Source organism: Eremomyces bilateralis (genome assembly GCF_010015585.1).
Source record: "Eremomyces bilateralis CBS 781.70 unplaced genomic scaffold P152scaffold_22, whole genome shotgun sequence".
Taxonomy (NCBI): Eukaryota; Fungi; Ascomycota; class Dothideomycetes; order Eremomycetales; family Eremomycetaceae; genus Eremomyces; species Eremomyces bilateralis.
Window position 1 is genome coordinate 305,013 of NW_022985088.1, and position 18,572 is coordinate 323,584.

The 18,572-nt window shown below is 48.4% G+C and overlaps 9 protein-coding genes across 9 annotated transcripts; 4 read left to right on the plus strand and 5 right to left on the minus strand.

Moving 5' to 3' along the window:
• Positions 1-198: 198 nt before the first annotated feature.
• On the plus strand, positions 199-552 carry P152DRAFT_150821 (uncharacterized protein). Its single transcript, XM_033673929.1, has one exon. It carries the CDS (start codon positions 262-264, stop codon positions 442-444), a length of 183 nt encoding a protein of 60 aa, XP_033531442.1. The 5' UTR covers positions 199-261; the 3' UTR covers positions 445-552.
• A 602-nt stretch (positions 553-1,154) lies between these two features.
• P152DRAFT_150824 (uncharacterized protein) lies at positions 1,155-2,954 on the minus strand. Its single transcript, XM_033673930.1, has 5 exons — positions 2,449-2,954; positions 2,103-2,386; positions 1,839-2,036; positions 1,722-1,789; positions 1,155-1,664 (listed from the first exon to the last, which is right to left on the minus strand). The coding sequence occupies exons 1-5, from the start codon at positions 2,653-2,655 to the stop codon at positions 1,279-1,281; spliced, it is 1,143 nt and encodes a 380-aa protein (XP_033531443.1). The 5' UTR covers positions 2,656-2,954; the 3' UTR covers positions 1,155-1,278.
• Positions 2,955-4,431: 1,477 nt separating this feature from the next.
• P152DRAFT_468233 (aromatic compound dioxygenase) lies at positions 4,432-5,501 on the minus strand (the record flags this gene model as incomplete). Its single annotated transcript, XM_033680814.1, has 7 exons — positions 4,432-4,633; position 4,695; positions 4,791-5,012; positions 5,061-5,107; positions 5,155-5,311; positions 5,356-5,396; positions 5,431-5,501. The coding sequence occupies 7 exons, from the start codon at positions 5,499-5,501 to the stop codon at positions 4,432-4,434; spliced, it is 741 nt and encodes a 246-aa protein (XP_033531444.1).
• Positions 5,502-5,737: 236 nt separating this feature from the next.
• On the plus strand, positions 5,738-6,499 carry P152DRAFT_151575 (uncharacterized protein). The gene has a single exon (XM_033673932.1). The coding sequence runs from the start codon at positions 5,963-5,965 to the stop codon at positions 6,419-6,421; it is 459 nt and encodes a 152-aa protein (XP_033531445.1). The 5' UTR covers positions 5,738-5,962; the 3' UTR covers positions 6,422-6,499.
• P152DRAFT_461205 (Di-copper centre-containing protein) lies at positions 6,121-8,406 on the plus strand. The gene is made up of 7 exons (XM_033680072.1): positions 6,121-6,676; positions 6,738-7,302; positions 7,367-7,388; positions 7,441-7,492; positions 7,543-7,616; positions 7,695-7,923; positions 7,974-8,406. The coding sequence occupies exons 1-7, from the start codon at positions 6,537-6,539 to the stop codon at positions 8,014-8,016; spliced, it is 1,125 nt and encodes a 374-aa protein (XP_033531446.1). The 5' UTR covers positions 6,121-6,536; the 3' UTR covers positions 8,017-8,406.
• A 1,199-nt stretch (positions 8,407-9,605) lies between these two features.
• On the minus strand, positions 9,606-9,975 carry P152DRAFT_461207 (uncharacterized protein). The gene has a single exon (XM_033680073.1). The coding sequence runs from the start codon at positions 9,965-9,967 to the stop codon at positions 9,635-9,637; it is 333 nt and encodes a 110-aa protein (XP_033531447.1). The 5' UTR covers positions 9,968-9,975; the 3' UTR covers positions 9,606-9,634.
• Positions 9,976-13,800: 3,825 nt separating this feature from the next.
• P152DRAFT_151397 (uncharacterized protein) lies at positions 13,801-15,901 on the minus strand. Its single transcript, XM_033673931.1, has one exon. The coding sequence runs from the start codon at positions 15,559-15,561 to the stop codon at positions 14,125-14,127; it is 1,437 nt and encodes a 478-aa protein (XP_033531448.1). The 5' UTR covers positions 15,562-15,901; the 3' UTR covers positions 13,801-14,124.
• A 351-nt stretch (positions 15,902-16,252) lies between these two features.
• P152DRAFT_441310 (uncharacterized protein) lies at positions 16,253-16,951 on the minus strand (the record flags this gene model as incomplete). The annotated part of the gene is made up of 1 exon (XM_033677698.1): positions 16,253-16,951. The coding sequence occupies one exon, from the start codon at positions 16,949-16,951 to the stop codon at positions 16,253-16,255; it is 699 nt and encodes a 232-aa protein (XP_033531449.1).
• A 1,060-nt stretch (positions 16,952-18,011) lies between these two features.
• On the plus strand, positions 18,012-18,566 carry P152DRAFT_476221 (uncharacterized protein; the record flags this gene model as incomplete). Its single annotated transcript, XM_033681489.1, has 1 exon — positions 18,012-18,566. The coding sequence occupies one exon, from the start codon at positions 18,012-18,014 to the stop codon at positions 18,564-18,566; it is 555 nt and encodes a 184-aa protein (XP_033531450.1).
• Positions 18,567-18,572: the final 6 nt, after the last annotated feature.

The following is an 18,572-nucleotide window of genomic DNA, read 5'->3' on the forward strand; positions in this document are numbered from 1 at the left end:
CACTCCTGAGGCAAAAAAACGAGAGTAAAAGGCAAGGGCTAAAAAACAAAAACATACGGCAATGGGAGTTCCCCTAAACTCTCAGCTGTACAAAGGCGTCAAAATAAGAGGGCCAATACCGCCGAAAGACGAGGGCCCGTCGAAAACACCCTCTCTGCCATCATTATTCTAATGATTGTAAAGATGCTGTTTCCCCCACAAAGAGACCCGTAGAGTAGATCTATGTAGACCAAGACGGTAGGATTCCCTAAAGATATTGCCATGGATCGCGCACCGTCGGCTTTCTTCACTTTCGCTGCTCTGTTGTTCGCTCTATATGGATATCCTCTGAAAGCTTTGCGCTTCGCTTTTCCATTTATCGGCCCTTTAAGGCATCATGCGTCCATGTGTGCGAGAGAGGATATCATTATTTTTTTGGGGTTTTTGACTCTTGTCTTCAGCTAAATCTTCCGTCAGACTGAGCACACTATTGCTGCTGTGCTTCAGGTCACGCATGGCTCTTGCTTAGACTTGGGAGTGCACCAAGAGGCGAGACTCCCGACGAATTCCAACATATTTCCATATTAAGAAACAAATGAAGAATTTTGGTGTGCGATCGTGGACTAATAAGTGCTCATATCCATAATGCTTCCATATCTATATAATAATAATGCATAGTTTGTCTACAAGAGAACCCTTGCTTTGGCTGTTTCAAGCAACTCGTACATGACATTTTGCCGTCGCATGACGAAATTGGAATTGTAGTACAATGTTGTCTTCAAGGCACGCCTCCAGTCATTGCAAAGATGGAGCAACAGTTTACAAACTCACCAGGATAAATGAGGACAATGTACAGTAATGTTTGTTTTTATAGTTAAAGTCATCTGAAAACCGGAAATGGGGCACTTTCGAAGGGCCCATTCAGGATCATTAATGTCGTCCAGCACTGATGGTAGTCTCGCCCTCCCTCGCTGATATGCCCAACAGCATACTCTGCTAGACCGGCGACTCCCCTGTACATTCCAACCTTCAATTTTCCTTGCCGATGCATGCTTGTCCAGTGAAAACCCCATCAACCTGACTGCCCTGTCGTTCGTGAGAGAATCCCCAAGGCGAGTGCCTCGCCGGGATCCCAATGACATTTCCGTCAGAACTGTCACGGTTTCTCGATGTTTAGAGCGCCACGATTCCGGCGCGCATCGAGTCCACCGCAACCATGCACGACGGCTTCCTGCAGAAAGGTGACGCTGAAGTCGAGTCCCAAACGCCTTCCAATGATTTTTACAATAACCCCGCAGCTCAAGACGATTGACTGCTAGGCCCACGGATGTCAGTCCGGACTTCATTCTGGATATCGGTCTTAAAAATCCACTCCTGACTCTCGTCGTCGCTAATATTCCTCAACGTTCTGGTCTTTGTCGGCGCGGGCGATGCCTTCATTTCTACATCGAGTGTTACATGGATATCGCGGTATCCGGCGTTACGGCTCTGTTGTGACGAGAGAGGACCACTGTAGCCGAGATCAGTGTGTCGACGACCAGAGGGTGCAGTGCTGGGGTGGTCGCTGGAGCCTATTAGGGTTGGGAAAAGTTTGCGTATAACCGGGCGGATGCCGGGGAGACAGCCGCAGATGATCCCGAGGCAGATTTCGACGTCGGAGATGACGTACACAATAGTGGAATTGTCTAAATGGTCAGCATTACGATCGACAGAAAGGCATGTAACGGTGCCAATTCACATACACGCGACGTCCCAGGAGCGAAAGTATTTGACCATATATACTACTCGAACGACACTTCCGATACAGACGCTAATGCGAGTCAGCAATGCAGGAAACCCATCATATTGGCACAACTGACATGACGCCTAAGCTGAAAGATATTATCAGCCAAACCCGTTTGTTAAGGCTCATTTTAATGTTCCAGAGGTAGTAAACAGGCCAGAGGAAGACCAGACAGTCCGTAAAGGAATTCATACTCGTCGTTGTAATAATAAATACTTCCAAATTGATACAATGTCTAATAGGCCTGAAAAGATTCCAGGTGTCTGACATAGGCCTAGAAAGCGTCAGAGTTCGATATATAAGGCAGGTTAACGACCAATATAGACGGATTGCGACTTACCAACATTGGAACAACGATGTTAGAGAGCAGATAACTCCCCATGCGGCCACAACAACGATACAGATATAGTTGAACTGTGAATTTGTGCGCGATGGGAATATGCGAAGATACGTCAAGCAGATGGAAATCTTCGTCAACGCTGCCGCTGGACCGAACACAACTTGCGTGACAATTCCCCATTTGGCTATTAATGGGAGCCATTCCAATTTGACGTCGTAGAGGTGGCGTCCGTAGCCCGCTTTCAACTCCATTATATGTACTATTGCTATTCCCATTGCGAATATCTAATACGCTGTCAGCTTTCCCTTCGGAAAAGTCATCGATATGGATAAATATTTCGACTCACATATGCCAGAAGCATAGTCCAATCATCCAATCCTAGAGCATTGCGAACTACCACGAACCGCGAATAGAACCGACATGAGATGAATATCGTGGCCAGGATCATCAGAGTGATACCAACGCCCCATACGACGGGATCGAGCACATCGCGCGGATTGTCATAGTTCGGCTCTGGCCAAGTGGCGATGTCCTCTAGGGTCGGTGTTGCCATGGTTGACGGGATTCAAACGATGACCTGGCAATTAATGCAGACTCAACGAGAATACAGAGGATGTCGACGATTGTTCGGAACGGGTGTCACCATCATTGGGATTCCAACTTTAGCAAGTTGTCTCGCGGGCGCATCGGCGTGCATGAAATCGAACTGTTGTGGAAGATCGGACTAGATCAGATCGAATGAATGTAGGCACCGATAGGAGGTATATCAAGTCCGCATCAATTTGTTCTGGGTTGTTGGACTAAAACTTCTAACCAGCATCATTACTCATTCGCAGCCACGGCGCGGCTGAGACTCGCTTTTGAGTCGAGTACGAAGAAAAGTCGAATGGACGAACGGGTCAACCCTGGTTGTATAGGGGAGGAATTCGGGATAGGAAGAGCGCATCCCGTTCAACGCTGGAGCTGACCAATGAACGGGGAGTTTTCGACAACTGGGAAGACGTGATGCATCATCTTCACTACCAAGGCAATGCTCGGCAGGGTAATATCCTTGCGTTCGATATGTAGACACCTGGATGGTGAAACCATTTTCAACCTTCAATGAGAATGTGTAAGAGTTCGCCAACAATTGGATTGGAAAGAGGAAAACATCATCGATTTGCAGAAGGAAAAGAAGGGAAGAAGAGAAGAAGATCTCTCTTTCCCTGTGTAGTTCTATTTGCACTATGAGCGCCGTGCAGATCTGTTGCCCATTCACTCGTAACAGAGGCCACAATGCCACGAGGCAAACCCCCTGCAGTGGGAAGAAATTGAGTTACGATCCCTGGCACCCCACACCACCACCACCACAGGCATGTGCAGGATGTCTGAAAAGCTCAAAAGCAGCATAACTAGTTAAAGGTAGTAGACTAAGTTAGTTATACCATTGCCGAATTAGGAAAATTACCAGACGCGTGACTTAATAAATTCTCCGCCACGCTCGACCACTATCCTACCAGCGCAGCACCTTTTCGCCATCATTACGGTTGTCGTAGAATACGGAAAAGTGGGATTTATTGGTTGTACACAGTATATTCCTGACGTTTAATTGGTTAATATAGCATATTTGGACGGAAATCCATTGAAAATTAAGTGCTGTAGAATAAGTTGAAGATAGTCCAATATTGGTGGTTGACGTACAGAGTAATATGGTAGTTGGGAGAATGCCAAGTGTTAGGATTTGGAATGCCTGAATTCTGAAGAGCTCAATCTTCTAAGAATGGAATATCTGCAGAGGCTCAATCTGTAACGCAGAGGTAAAGAGACGATCAATAGCAATAAGGGTAGAATGTTATAATATGAAACTGTTCCCAAGGGACTGTTCAAAGGTCTGTAGAACTTTGCGTTGTGTTGTAATTAAAACCAAATAACTGTAACTACAGAACCGCTCCTTATATACTCTAATCCTCCTGCCTATCCGTTTGTAGCACATTCCTACCTTTGTCTTATAGGGAAGTGTTCTTCCCTTTATCTCTTTATCTAACTCGTACAAAGGAAAGGTCCGTTTTCAGCCTAATTGGAGGTAAGATACCAAAGCACCATGGCGCCAACAAGGTTGCTAACAGAGATTGACCATATTGTTGAAATGGTAATCCAAACACCAAGAAACATAATTAGTCAAGAATCCACTTGGTAATCCACTCAGGAAACCACTCGGCTACCCGCTCAGGAACCCGCTCAGGAGTCCACTAGAGAAACCTCCCAGAAAGCCACCTCCTGGCAGTCCATCAAAAAGCCACCATTCTCATCGAGCTTATATTTAGCCATCGTCGCTGCAGTCGGCTGCAACTCACAGGCCTTCCTTTCGATACTTTGTATCGACACCAACGGTAATCCACGCGAAGATGCCGTTGTTGACCGTGTCTCCTAGGTATACATACTCCATTACAGGGTCATATTGTCCTGCGGCCGTCTGTGCGAGAGTAAAGTCCTGATCATTGCGGGCCAGGGACATGGTGTTAGTGTTGTACGGAGCGAGGAGCTCAACATCACTGATGAGAGACTAATCAAAGAAGGGCTGGCCAACATGGGAAACGTTTCCGTCCCGGATACGCTAGTTTGGAAGTGTTTCGTAGTCCAGATGGGTCATGACTTTGATTCTATTAGTACCCGTGCGTTTACTTGGGAAAGATAGAGGAGAACGCTAACCGTGGATATGTGTAGCGCGGCCAACATAATGGCCCGGGAACTTCGACTCGAAAGTAATAACATCGTCCTCAGTAGTAATTGGGATTCCACGGAAGGAAGTCTTATTGACGAGCGTTGTATCTCCGGCATTTCTATTCTGCATAAATCCACCGTCTGAGACGCCGCCATACACCCCAGTAGAGTTACAGTGCCAGAAATCGATGGCGGCTTTAGGGATTGGCTCTCAGGGATTGATGTCAATGAATTGGATGTCAGTGATAAGATCAACACCTGGCTCCTTTTCAGCCACATTTGTTCGGATCAGGTCCCGGCGACGTCTGTCGGTTGCCAGAGCCGCTTATCCACGGTTTATCTCTTATAAAACTTACAGTGTGGGCCTTCTGTCGTCTCGGGCGCCAGCACCGTCACATTGTTGCTATCAAATATCGTCTCCGCAGATGAATCTGGGGTGATGTCAGTGCTATTATAGCGATGATTGGTTGATAGCACTTTGTTCAAATCGCGAACATGCAGCATATCCCCTATTGTCTATTTCAGTCCTATATCCCCCATTTTCGCCGTTGACCTGAGTTACTAACTTTTTCGAAGGCGTCGCTTGGCGCAATGCTCGTTTATAAGTGCATCTCTCCTCGTAGCAAACTTCTCGCTAACTCCCCGTGCTTTTAACTGGACGGAACAGGCATCGACGGCCCCCGGCCCGATCGACTCCATGAATTTAGTGCGCAAGCACAACTCCTTAGCGTTACTATATTGCCATGGGCTTAAGCACTATACAACGAAATAGCTGCTAGTAGTCAAGTTGCGAACGATAAAAATTGGATCATATTAATAGCATTCGGAGATAACTATTCGCATTTGCATTTTTGAACCCTCGACCATTTACGAACTTACTACTTAGTACCTACTTACGTACGAAACATTAAATTTAGAGATTCGGACTAACCGATAGCTAATCACTCGCGGAGTCATAGATATCGGATGCAGCTCTGCTTAACTAGTAGTCTAGGACACGCATCCCATGAATTAAAAATATGGTCCGATGCGGACAGATGCACCGTTAATCTAATCCGGTAATTTCAGGTCTTTCTCCGGTTTATTTCCAGTCAGCCAAGAACTAAGTACAGATGTACCTCCGTATCTACCGGTAAGCCGGGACTCGGGACTCAGCCCTGATGGCGCTGACAAGGAGTTACACAGAAACGGTGGCTCCGATAAGGTTGTCTCCTGACCGGCCCCCATCTAGAGCGACCTTTTCCGTTTACCGACGCAGCGGACAAAGATTCTATCCCCGGTCCCACGATGGTTGTACCACGAAGATCCTCGTAAGGTTGGAGAATATTCAGCCACAATTTTACGGGGAGGTACTGAGTCGAATAAAATCTATTGAACAAATCTGCAGGCATGGCACGATACCACGCGCCGAGCTAGAGGCAAATGCAGTGGAAAGTATCGTAACCGTACGAAGAGTCCGAGTCGTTCTGTTCCCTGCTTCCTCGGCAAGGTATCTCAATTACCTTCCCATCACGGTGTACAGCTCTCTCTGCGCCATGAGCTCGTCAATAGCGAATAATGGAAAATACAATAAACTCTTATGGCATGAGTCTAGCCTAGGGATAAGAAGCGCCACATAGTGCACGGTACAGGACGCGGAAAGATATGTCTATATAGATCCTTTCGGCTGCCAGGGCGGATCGTCCTGGAGTAGCTCCAAACAATTGTGGTTTTTATTGAAACGTGTTGCTCAACATGATTATTACTTCTGCCCTTGTTTACTTCCTGGCATTCAGTCAGGGGCTGGCTACTCCTTTAGCTAACCCCCAGGAGGCTGACCTAGCAGGTCGTCCATCAAAACCTAAATGCTCCAAACCAGCGAAGAGACTGCCATGGTAAGATCCTCTCTGTGGGGTAGGACATGACTTTCCATTATACAAGCTAACATTTTTGCAGGCAAGCCCTGAGCAGGAAGGAGAAGAAAGCCTATATCGATGCGGAGCTCTGCTTGATGAGAAAGCCCTCCAAGCTCAATTTGCCTGGAGCCATAACCCGGTTTGATGATCTGATCAAGCCGCATCAGATCATGGCCCGAGAGACGCATCAAACCGGCTACTTCTTGCCTTTCCATCGTTATTTGATGCACACTCACGAGACCGTGCTGCGAACTGAGTGTGGTTACAAAGGCCATCAACCCTACTGGGCAGAAGAACTAGACATCGACAACATTCAGAACTCTGATGTGTTGGATTCCGTAACAGGCTTCGGCGGCGGCGTATTAGATACACTGGCATGCGTCCCGAATGGCCCGTTCAAGAACTACAAGTTGCACACAGGCCCAGGACAAAAGAACACGGAAAACTGCATCGAGCGTCGTTTGTCCAACATTGCAACCTTGACTGCCCGCCAGGAATACATTGACTACTGCTACCAATTCAACACATTTGAAGATGCGTGGCCATGCTTAGAGGATGGTGGCCCTCATAACGCCTGGCATGCTGGTGTCGGCGGGGTCATGCTGGTATGTGTTGCTACTCATAGAAACCTCCGTCAATATGGATATAGACACTGACCTATATACACAGGACCCTATTTCCTCGCCTGGAGGTATTACTTCATTTGATACTATGGCCTATCTTATTGAGCTAACTTTTCCAAGACCCACTCTTCTATTTGCACCATACCTGGCTGGATAAAGTCTGGTGGGACTGGTTTGTACACTCAGGTCGCTCATTCAGATGTACCACTAAATTATACCTAGGCAGAAACAAAAGCCAGAGCGCCTGCGCGACATTACAGGCCGTAAAGTCAGCATCAACCCATTTTTCGACCTTCGTAAGCACTACTAATTTCTTTTGTATCGAAAGACGGGTCAGTCTCGCTAGTGGATTAAGTGTACTGACTGCTACTTAGTTTCAAACCTTCCCGGCAACTCGACCATCACGGATTTCTTTATGGGCAATATCCCAGGCTTGCCATCCATTCCAGGTGGAGGACCGTTCAGTGAAAACAACAGGGGGCCGCCGACCTTCCAGCCCAGGAATGAGACGATCGCGGACCCTGTCAAACTTACTGACACACTCACTGTTTTTGGCCTTATCCCCAATACCACAGTGTCCCAGGTTATGAATATCAAGGACGGGTAAGTGTTGTATATCACACTGAGTTATTAGAATTGACTAACAGCGTTAGAATTCTCTGCTATGAATATGTTGATTACGAGGATGCAATCTAGGGTCCAGATTATGGGCATCAGTGTTGCTTGCTTCATGATCTGAAAATGGCGCACCGGCTATTGTTATACAAGTGTTTGTCAAATAATCGCTGCTAAATTCGCAATTATGAGTGTAGCTTTCAGAGGGGAAGTTGTTAACTTATGATTGATTGATCGAGTTGAGTTGACAGAGGCATCCACTGGACTACATATCTCATTTCGTCTTGCCGCCCAATATGGTGTGCCGCAGCAGTCCTGTACCTGAACGCCCAGCGGACTTGGCATTCATGTATTGGCGTGTCTCAGCAAGGAAAGGAAACAAGGCTTTATTACCGAAACCCAACTACCTGTCGAGAATGCTACAAGGGAGGAACTAAATAAGAAAAATGCCAAATGTCAAAAACCGCAGTGAATACCTCTGTACTATCTCCCTATATTAGCGGTAAGCCAGGGAATATACGGTCATGTGCTCAGCCAATGGGAAAAAAATCAAAAGCATTCAGCAATGGGAGTTCCCCATAACTCTCCCACCGGTATAAAAGAGGTCGAAATCAGAGGGTCAATACCACCGAAACACTTGGGTCAGTCGAAAGTACACTCTCTGCATCCATGGTAAAGCTTGTAAATATGCCGTTTCTCCTTAGTTTCCAGTCTCGCTCTCAGTCAGCGTTTGGTTCGCAGTCTACAGTACTCTCCAGTTCCAGTCTCATCAATTCGGCGGTAGTCGACGCTATCAGCACTCTAAGCAGCGAAAGTTCTCTACATCCATTCAAAAGAAACGCCTTGACAATGGCACCACGACGCTTTATTACGTGCGTGCGCATCAATCCGGCTGGTCGAAGACAGGTCCATACCCATTTAGCCCCGATAAGGTACTTTGAGATATCCAGAAAACTGCTAGCCGAATTGTTTCGTTCCGAAGGAAGATAAAGTGAAGGTGAAACCTTGTCTATAAGGCATTGTGCTGTAAATGCCGGTGATATCGGAGGCAGTCACTTCGCTGCAAATCAAATTGAAGACAATGCTCATGACAGAGAATAGCGGTTCCTTTGATCAGGTGATCTGGAGATGCGACTTCTGTTGGATCGAAACGTGTCTTATTAAGAAACTTAACAAATGAGAGTATTATATACAGAGTATCAATCACGTGCCTCATAACCTCCGATGTTCTCCCGGCTTTGGTCTAACATCCTCCCCTACCTAGGCCTGAAACACCGGTGAAGGCAAGATATATCTAGATCTTCGTCTCACGATCTAGGTCTTCCTGTTCCCTTCTTCCTCAGCTCAATCCTTCGAAGTTCGGAGGGATGGGGTTCAAAGTGAGTCAACCAAGGCGTATCGTCATATGCCAAGGTTCCGCTCACGTCGAGACCTCGCGTCTATATTGTCCAAAGCATCCTATCCAACGACGAGTGCGTGTCGCGCTGTGATCGAGCTGATGGTAGCAGTTAAGGGCATGAAACGAAGGTCGAGCTCGGCGAAGCGATCTTTTCCTGCGGCTCTGGCCGTGCTAGATCGATTCCTCGTACGTCTTGGTGGTATTCTTGTTTATCTTGATCATTTCCCGAAGGTTTTTGTTCCTTTTTTCTCCATTTTCTGGTCTTTTGGTTTGTTTTCTCGCTTTTCTAAGGGTTTCTGATCATTTTGGTTCATTTTCTGAGGGTTTTCTTTGCTTCTCTTTTCTTCTGATCCTCCTCAGTGCTGCCAGCCGTTGGACTTTGGCACCTCTCTGCCCAACTGTACGTCTCATAGAGTATCCGCCTACGATCATTGGTTCTTGTTCTTCGTCTCGAGATCTCTTCTGAGAGGGGTTCAGGCGATCGGTGTTGATCTTAGCAAGTTCTTCAGCTGCAGTATCTTCAACAATCTCTTCAAAGAGTTGTTCTCCTGTGGTCCTCGTCTGAGGCGTTTCGTTTTCTATTTCTCTTTGCTCATCTTGTTCTGTAGGCGGAGAGTCACTCTCGACTTCCATTGACTCCACCTCTTCTGCAACCGGTTCATCTTCGATGGCTGGTTCGGCAGGAGGCATCGGTTCTACCTCTTCTGCAACCGGCTCATCTTCGATGGCTGGTTCGGCAGGAGGCATTAGCGGTTCCGCTTCTGCCATTTCTGTGTCCATATCTCGGTATGAACTATCTTCCGGGGAGATGGACGGTCTCCTAAAGATTGATGCATCAAGTTCAACCGGTGTTGCGTCTGCACCCGGTACAGCGCTGTCACCCTGCTTTTGCTGCAGCAGTGACGTGCCATTCTGCTGTGGCATCCTCATCACTGGAGGAAGTTCTTCTAACTGTTCTGTAAGGAAGGGTTGGGGTACGCGACTCTTGCCGGCTTGCCGCTTCTCTGACTCTATGTATGCCCTTACGGCGGCTTCAATCTCACCAGGCTCGCGACCTTCCTCCCCCTCCAGGAATTGACGTGCTCCTGCACGATTCGGAAGTCCTTGCAGCTCGCGCCAAGTTTTCTTCGTCATCTGCTTCAGCTTCTCAATTCTGATCTCAGATTGTCCTCGAACGGGGTCTTCTACATCCTGGAATGTGATACTATCAGGGTTATCGACTTGGAAATCTCGTCCCTCTGCGGACTGGGCTTGAATCCATTTGCCAATATCGACTTCTCCCCTGACCAGTACCAGGCGGTTCCCATGCACTAAATGCCTCAAGATCTTCCCACTGGGCGTTTCTAATGCATACGTCCCAAGTGGGTGTGCCTTGGCAATATAGTAGGGTCCCACCCAATTCGCTTCAAATTTCTTCTTCTGTTCCCGACGAAGGAGTACTCGTTGCCCCTCCTTAAAGCCAGGTTCTCTTGTGAAGGTCAAACCGTTGTGAAGTCCCATTTGCTCCGCACGATCGAGCAATCTTTCATGCGCAATTTCTCGAGCGGTGCGCAGCCGCTTGACCCAGTCAATAACTTCATCTTCGGTTGCCGGTCTCTTTTCCTCTGAGGCGTTTTTCATAACATCCTCCGGCAAGTTTGGGTGTCTTCCGAAAACAAGATAGTATGCTGATCTTTTTGTAACAGTGTGCTGGCGGTATCTACAAGCAAGGAGAGCTGCATCGAGATATTCATCCCAAGAGCTAACCTTCTTGCCTATGCACATCTTTGTCAAAATCGAACCAAGTGTTCCATTGAGGCGCTCCACCTTGCCATTGGTTCGTGGATGGTAAGGCGTTGCAAGCTTATGACGCGTCTTCAAGATTCGGAGGAGATGTTCAACCACATTCGAGATGAATTGACTGCCATTGTCTGACGTAAGGGCTGAAGGGGCGCCAAACGTAAGCAGGATTTCCTTGTACAAAAACTCTGCGATCTCAGGAGCCGTTGCATCAGGGACTGCTTTGGCGATTGGCCATCCAGTCGCATAGTCAATGGCAGTAATGATCCATCGGTTTCCGCGATTCGTCTCCGGAAGGATACCGATAAGATCAATTCCCTATTCTTCAAATGGCTGTCTGGGTTGAACACGATGAAATCGGGTTTCATTTTCCTTACTTTGGCGCTTGGACTGCGCTAATTGACATTCAGGGCAATCTGAAGCCACGTTTTCAATGTCCTTCTGCATACTCGGCCACCACCCTTTTGTTTCGACCACGCCGTACAAGGCCGGCCAAGCAAAGTGGCCATAGTCGCGGTGGACCTTGCGCAATGAGTCTCGGCGAGTCGGTGGGGGCCAGTATGGCACCCAAGGGGCGTCCTTGTGGTCGTCAATTCGGCGCTCAAGGAGGTCATCCTTTGGCGCGATGCGGAATCTTGAAAGCTCTCTCAGCTTGAGTAGCTTGTTGCGCCGGACACGCTTGTCATCGGGAAGTGTTCCGGTAAGCAACCATGTTCTGATGGCTTGAATACACTTCTCTTCAAAGCTCATTTCTTCAATAACGTTCAGCGCATACGGGTTACGGAAATTCTGCGCTTGATTGGCGGGAACGTCTTCCATAAAGTCTGGGCGTCGAGAGAGTGCATCTGGCACAGTTGCTTCGGTACCTTTCCGATATTGTAGGTCGAGGTTATACTGCTGATATTCTCCAATCCAGCGTGCCAACCTCTTCGTTGGGTGAGACATAGTCTGCAAGTACTTCAGGCTCTCATGATCCGTGAGGATCGTCGTCTTGTCTTTGTCAAGGATGTACTTGTTCCATGTCTTCAAGGCGTGGGTAATCGCCAGCAGTTCTTTTTCATGGACAGGGTAGTTGAGTTCAGCGGCGCCCAACTTTCGTCCTTCAAAAGCAACTGGGTGAAATACGCCATTGTCATCATCTTGGTATAAGGCTCCACCAATGGCCCACTCTGAAGCGTCAGTTTCGATGGTGAAGGGCTTGTGGAAGTTTGGCTGAATAAGGACGGGGTTCGAAGTCAGGCAGTCCTTGAGTTCGTTAAACGCCGCTTGGCAGGACAATGTCCAGCGGATTTGTCGGAACTTGTCCTTCCTACGGGCCTGATCTTTTTCCTTCAGCAACTCATGTAGCGGGGCTGCAATCTTAGCGAATCCCTTCACGAAACGACGGTAATATGCGGCAAGACCAAGGAATTGGCGCACATCGTGTACGGTTCTAGGCGTTGGCCACTCTCGAATGACGTCAACCTTCTTCTGCTGGGGGCGAACGATGCCTTTTTCGATAACATGGCCACAAAAGTCGATGCTTTCGGCTGCGATTGAGCATTTCGAGGGCTGTGCATACAGCTCCTGGTCAGCCAAAGCTTTGAGTACGGCTTCTATGTGTTGTTCATGTTCTTCCAGTGTCTTGGAGTAGATGATGATGTCGTCTAGGTAAACCAACGCGAAACGGTTCAAGAACGGTCGCAGTGTATCATTCATCAGATGCTGGAACGTCGACGGGGCGTTGGTGAGGCCGAACGGCATCACAATGAACTCGTACTTGCCATGCAGAGTATTGAAAGCAGTCTTCGCTTGATCAGCAGGATCAATCAGGAGTTGCCAGAATCCTGAAGTCAGATCGATTTTCGTAAAGACGGTTGCTTCGTTCATGGCTTCCAGACACTCATCGATACGCGGCAGCGGATAAGTGTTGCGAGTAGTGAACGCATTTAGAGCCCGGTAGTCGACACACATTCGCCATTTCCCACCCGGTTTAGGCACGAACAATACGGGGCTTCCCCATTCGCTGATAGATTCTCGGATCAGTCCACGCTCAATTAGGGCTCGAACTTGTTTCAGCTGTTCCTCGATGTGTACGGGAGGAAGGGAGTAGTGTGGCTTGTTGACAGGTTTGGCATCTCCTGTAGGAATCTTGTGGTCAAACTTCCTCTGTGGGGGAAGGTGATCAGGGAGACTGTCGCGAAAGACATGTCGATATCGCTCGAGTATCTCTTGGATGCGAGCATTCGTAGTCTTCGGTAGGAGGTCGGTATCGGTAGCGTCTCCTTTGATTTCCGCTTGAGTCTCGTTCTTTAAGATATACAAGCGACCTTGTTCGTCTGGGCACTCTCTTTCCCAACATTTTCGGAACGATCGATATGGCATCAGGTTGATTTTACAAGGAGTTTCATCGTCGCTAAGGTCGACGACTGATGAATCGCCTTATAGAACATGAGTCCAAGCCTTGGAATGAGTGCTGCTCACTCGTTGTTTAATGACCAACTTGGATAGGGGCCAATCGATTGCTGGATTGTGTTGTCGAAGCCATTCGATTCCGAGGATTACGTCGTAGTCGTCCATATCAAGAACTCTGAAGGTACGTGTCTCTCGGAAAGAACCAATCTTATAGGGGACTCGAATGCCTTTCGTGCTTGTCATCTCTTGACCATTAGGTAGGCGTACTCGTCGAGAAGGTAGGTTAAAGACAAGATACTGAGGAGACTTCTTGTAAAATCTATGCCAGAGCTTCTGGGATATATAGCATCGACCAGCACCACAATCTAACATGAACTGAACTTTGGTAGAGTGGTTGGTTTCTGGTGCAAGTTTTCCTGTAAACTCTATCAGGTTTGAACCGATGGCGTTCAGTCGGTCGATCCCATCGTTCCAATGCCAAATTTCCTCAACCTCTAGATCTTCAGTGCTATCAGACGAGAGATCATCGTCTTTAGCACACGACCACAGCGAGTCGGACGTATTGTCGGGGTCAGAGGAAGCATCAGGTTCACCTATGCTCGGAAGGGCTTCCTTCTCTACGAGCGAGTGGCTTTTGGGATCTCCTCTGAATTATCCTTGTCGTCTTCTGCTTCTTGCGAAGGGCAGTCTCGAGCAAAGTGGCCGTGTCCACCACAATGGTAACACGTCCTGGCTGTTTTCCACTTCTTGTTTCCCGGATCGAGTCTGGGCGCGCGATTGGTTTCGCTTCCGCCACGTCCGCGTCCACGACTAAACCTGCTTCTGTCTCCACGGCGGAAAGATCCGCGAGAAGAAGATCCACGAATCATATTCATATCGTCATAGTTCGTCGTCGTAGTGTCAGACTCATACTCATCTAGGTCTTCAATATCATCGCCGTAATTTTCCATTGCGTTGAGGCGATTTCGAGAAGAGTATGGACGGCGATACACTTCGAGGGCTTCGATCTCGCGTAGCTTGAAGATGCGGGCAGACCATTCTGATTTGTCTTGACTTGGATCCGTGATACCGAGTTGCAGATAGTACCTCTGCGTGAGGTGCCTGCGGACGCCTGCCATAAACCGTTCGCATTGCTCGCGTTCAGAAGGGCGGTCGGTTAGGGAGTAGGCATAATCAAGGAACCTGTCCGAGAAAGCTTCTACGGTCTCCCTCTCTTGCTGGCGAGCGTTATGGTATTGACGATTTACTTCGATTTGGTGTCCTGGGGGAATCTTCATATTGCGGAGCCAAGTGAAGTAATCTTCTGCCGTTACCATCACGTTTGGTTTGATGGCCGGGGGGCCGACGCGGTCTCGGTCTATCATCGTCACTTCCCTGGAACGGTAGTATTCCATCGTCTTGGTATAGTCCTCCATCCATTGTCGTTGCAAGCGGCCTTTCGTAAATCCCATGAGACGGGTGATATTTTCCGGTTCAGGAAGTTCCTGACCGCCGTGCTCGGTAATAGCCAAGGCGTTAAAGTGGACCTTCATTCGGGTAATGAAGTCGTTCACTTCGCGCACCTTGTTTTCCGCGTCATTATTGAAAGGATCAGGCTCAGTTGGCTTGTTGTACCGAGGTCGGACCACACTGGGGGGCAAACCATTGCCATATCCCTGGTTATGAGCGGAATAGGGGCTATCGCCACGATTGTGGGGAATGTTGTAACCTTTAATGATTTCTGGTGCCACAGTGGAGGCGTCCTCCATGGTCACTGAATGTGAGGCACCTGGAGGAGTAGTGTAGCGAGCTCCTCCGTTGACGATGTTGCGAGTCTGTTGCGTCCTCATATGCTCCTGTCGAACGTGGAGATTGTTGACATGTTCGGTAAGAGCATTGATTTGTTGCTGTGGAGAAAGGTTCACCCAAGCAACAGCACTCAAGTGAGGGACTGGAGATGACTCGAGAGCTCCATGCATCTCGCTAGGAGGCGGTCCATTTGCCAGAGGTGCTTCAGGCGCAGTTTGAGAGTGTTCGGAAGCATCCTCAACGGTAGGTTGGTGCTGTTCAGACATCGTGGATATTGATAAGAGGTCGTTGTACAGAGAGAAGAGTCTTTTGCTTGCAAAGAAGATTCTGAGGTTTGTAAAAAAAGAAAGAGGAAACGATCAAAAGGAAGTATTCATCTTTCGGGACACAGATCCATATTTGCAAAAAAAAGGATCGGGACTCTTCCCATCCACGCTCACGACGTCGCAGCTCTTTTACCAAGGTATAGAATCAGCGAGTCCTTCTTCTTTGACATTGTGGACTCGTCGATAGCTCGTCTTAAGGGCAAGGAAACCCTTAAGGACGTTCCTGAGCTACCAGATGTTGGATCGAAACGTGTCTTATTAAGAAACTTAACAAATGAGAGTATTATACAGGAGGTGCGAACCCGCAAGCGGGTTCGCTGAAAGAGAGCCTGGAGGAACGAAGCTAGAGTTTACAGCTTTCGAATGTCCTTTAAAAAAAGGGGTCGAATTATATTCACATAAGCATCACAAAAGGCTTGTTATTCTATTGGTGTTCTGGGGAAGCAGAGAACTAATTTTGATACGTATGCCAGAGCTCTAGGTCGATCAATTTAGTATCCATAGGACTACCACTCGAATGCTAATGAAAGAGAAAAGGGTTTCATGCACTATATTCATTACCAAATCCTCCTAATTCTTGTCTTATGATTGCTTCTGTGTTGCGTACGCTCGATGTTTTTGGTCTAGTCAGCTACCTCAATTTTTTAGGAGGATAACGGTTACGATGTGGCCGAGATCCGCTGTTCAAGTTCGATGGTAGAACCGGTATATTCGAGGAGCCTTCGGGGCGTGCCGTAGTAGAGGGAGAAGTAGGAGTAGATTGCGAGTCTGCGGTGCCGTCTGGGTGCGGTAGATAGAGGTCATATAGGCTCGAGTCCGACGGCGTTAGTATTTCATCGACCGGCCCCGTAAGGCGCGATCTTTTCGAAGGGGTCGATGGAGTGGGCCGGCCCTCCCAACGACCTGGTCGTTTCGACGGTGAGGGAGTGGTCGGGGTCGTCGTGAGTCCGGCGGACGCAAGTTTTGGTAAATAGGCCAGATCCAGGATTCGGAGGGCCAGAAGGTTCGTGTCAGTCGTACGACCCACCACCTTTGCGGTAAGGGCGATGAATGTTCCTACGTGAGGGATCTTCACCTTTGCCCAACGTTTAGAATCCTCTAAGAAGCAGGCCATAGAATATGGAACCGGTGCGGCGTTAGAGGCGTTATAGACGGAAGTGTCAATCACGAAGCGGCGAGCGTGGGCAGGGTCTAGGGAGTTGTCGTTATTACGAGACGACACGGAGCCAACGATGGTTACCATTGGACACCATTGGTCTGGCAAACGTTGGCGGTACTCGTCGAAGTTCGAAACGTCACCCGGATGTCTAGACCGGTTTAGTCGAGTCATAATACGAGAGTAGGTAGACGAGCCTCATCAGACTGAGTGCCTGGACGTTTATCTCCAAAGTATTATCTGCAGATAAGGTAGTAGAAAAGCGACCGTCTGCGTAGAAGAAAGCGTCAGGGATAAACAGTTCCCGCTGCTCTTAGGTCAGATAGGCACGAATCCGCGCCCGAATAGGCTCGACGACGATATCCGAACAGTAGAAGCCGTCTTCCTCGAAGATATTAAAGTCGGTTTAGATCTCGACGTAGTTAGATAAGCCTTATCGGGTCGGGTCATTCGCTACGGTATTAATAAAATCACGAATATGAATAATATTCGAGAGTGAGGGCAGTCGAGACATATTGGGTAAATACAGTTAGGGGAGGGAGATCAGGGGAGATCCAGCTATCGTAATATCGAGGTAAGAGTTGATTAATATGGCGGTCGAGAGGAGCATAAGGTAGGGATAGAATTCCCACTTTATCTAATGTTATGAGCGAAATAAAAGGCGAAGAGGGGTCGGCTGATCAATTAATAAAGAGGGAAGAGTAGGAAAGAGGGGAAAGGACGGGAGAAAGAATAAAAAGTTGACGTAATATTGGAATAGATTCTATAAGACAGGTTACACAATAGAGCGCGGAGCGCGGGTTGGTGATATGTCATGCACGTTGCCGTGTCACGGGGAGCGGATTTCGCGAAAGATAAGTCGTAGAAGATAGATAAGCATACGAGTCCGGGCTGGTATGATGGGGGAAAGTTGGAAGTCGTAGATTGATAGGCTGGTTGACCAAGTTTCGTTGCATTCAAGGTGAGGGGATCGTGTCTGCCGTTGAACGGTAGTAGAGTGGAAGAGGGATTGTCATCGTAAGTAGTCTGCAGAGCTAGGACGGGATACTAGATACTGTTCGGTCGACTGATTAGTTCGAGTTTTAAGAGGATAGCCTGTATATCGCGACAGGAGTTGCGAATCCAGATAAGCCGGTACTTCAATTGATTCGAATCCGTTATAGAGGGCCACGGTCAAGGCGAGGAGAGTCCATCCGACCGGTTCCGTCGTTGGAGCGCATTATATCGAGAGCGCATGGCGCAGGCGGGTATAGAGTTGCGGACACCTGCTAGTATCTTTAACACGATAGAGCAGGAGTTCGAACACGGTGGTCGACCAGGTCGAAATCCGAATCGGGATGGATCAGTGCTCGCAGGCCTAGGCCTTCGGACATCGACGGACATTGCTGAAGAATTCGAGAGAGAAGAGGAGCAGGCCAGAATAGAGGGGAGTTCCCGCGGTCAGCGGACTCAGACGCCGAGTGCGATGCCGGGGGCGATGCCGAGGGCGACGTCGTCCAGCGAAGTAACTGATAGTACTGAGCACGGTCCGAGCGAGACCAGTCCTTCTGTCGTGGCGAACCGATCCTATTTAGGACAGAGGAGGTCCGGGCCGGCCATTTCTCGTAAGACGCCCTCTAAACGCGTCCGAAGAGCGGACCGTTTAGACTGGAATAAAGAGGAGCAAAGGCGAGAGCTCGACGGTATTATGCGTGGATTAGATGACGAATTCGTCGAGAAAGAGCGGCTCTCTTATGACCAGGCGTGGTGTGCGCCGATCCTAACCAGGACTAAGGTTAATACCGTCTAGGAGTTC

Bases quoted from the DNA above. Each gene is read 5' to 3' on its own strand.
- P152DRAFT_461205 (XM_033680072.1), top strand. From the start codon at position 6,537: ATGATTATTACTTCTGCCCTTGTTTACTTCCTGGCATTCAGTCAGGGG. The intron at 7,389-7,440 runs GTATTACTTCAT...AACTTTTCCAAG, and splicing joins CCCTATTTCCTCGCCTGGAG to ACCCACTCTTCTATTTGCAC. The intron at 7,924-7,973 runs GTAAGTGTTGTA...TAACAGCGTTAG, and splicing joins GTTATGAATATCAAGGACGG to AATTCTCTGCTATGAATATG.
- P152DRAFT_150824 (XM_033673930.1), bottom strand. From the start codon at position 2,655: ATGGCAACACCGACCCTAGAGGACATCGCCACTTGGCCAGAGCCGAAC. The intron at 2,387-2,448 runs GTGAGTCGAAAT...ACAGCGTATTAG, and splicing joins GGACTATGCTTCTGGCATAT to ATATTCGCAATGGGAATAGC. The intron at 1,790-1,838 runs GTCAGTTGTGCC...GACTCGCATTAG, and splicing joins TCTTTCAGCTTAGGCGTCAT to CGTCTGTATCGGAAGTGTCG.
- P152DRAFT_150821 (XM_033673929.1), top strand. From the start codon at position 262: ATGGATCGCGCACCGTCGGCTTTCTTCACTTTCGCTGCTCTGTTGTTC.
- P152DRAFT_151397 (XM_033673931.1), bottom strand. From the start codon at position 15,561: ATGTCTGAACAGCACCAACCTACCGTTGAGGATGCTTCCGAACACTCT.
- P152DRAFT_461207 (XM_033680073.1), bottom strand. From the start codon at position 9,967: ATGGAAGTCGAGAGTGACTCTCCGCCTACAGAACAAGATGAGCAAAGA.
- P152DRAFT_151575 (XM_033673932.1), top strand. From the start codon at position 5,963: ATGGCGCTGACAAGGAGTTACACAGAAACGGTGGCTCCGATAAGGTTG.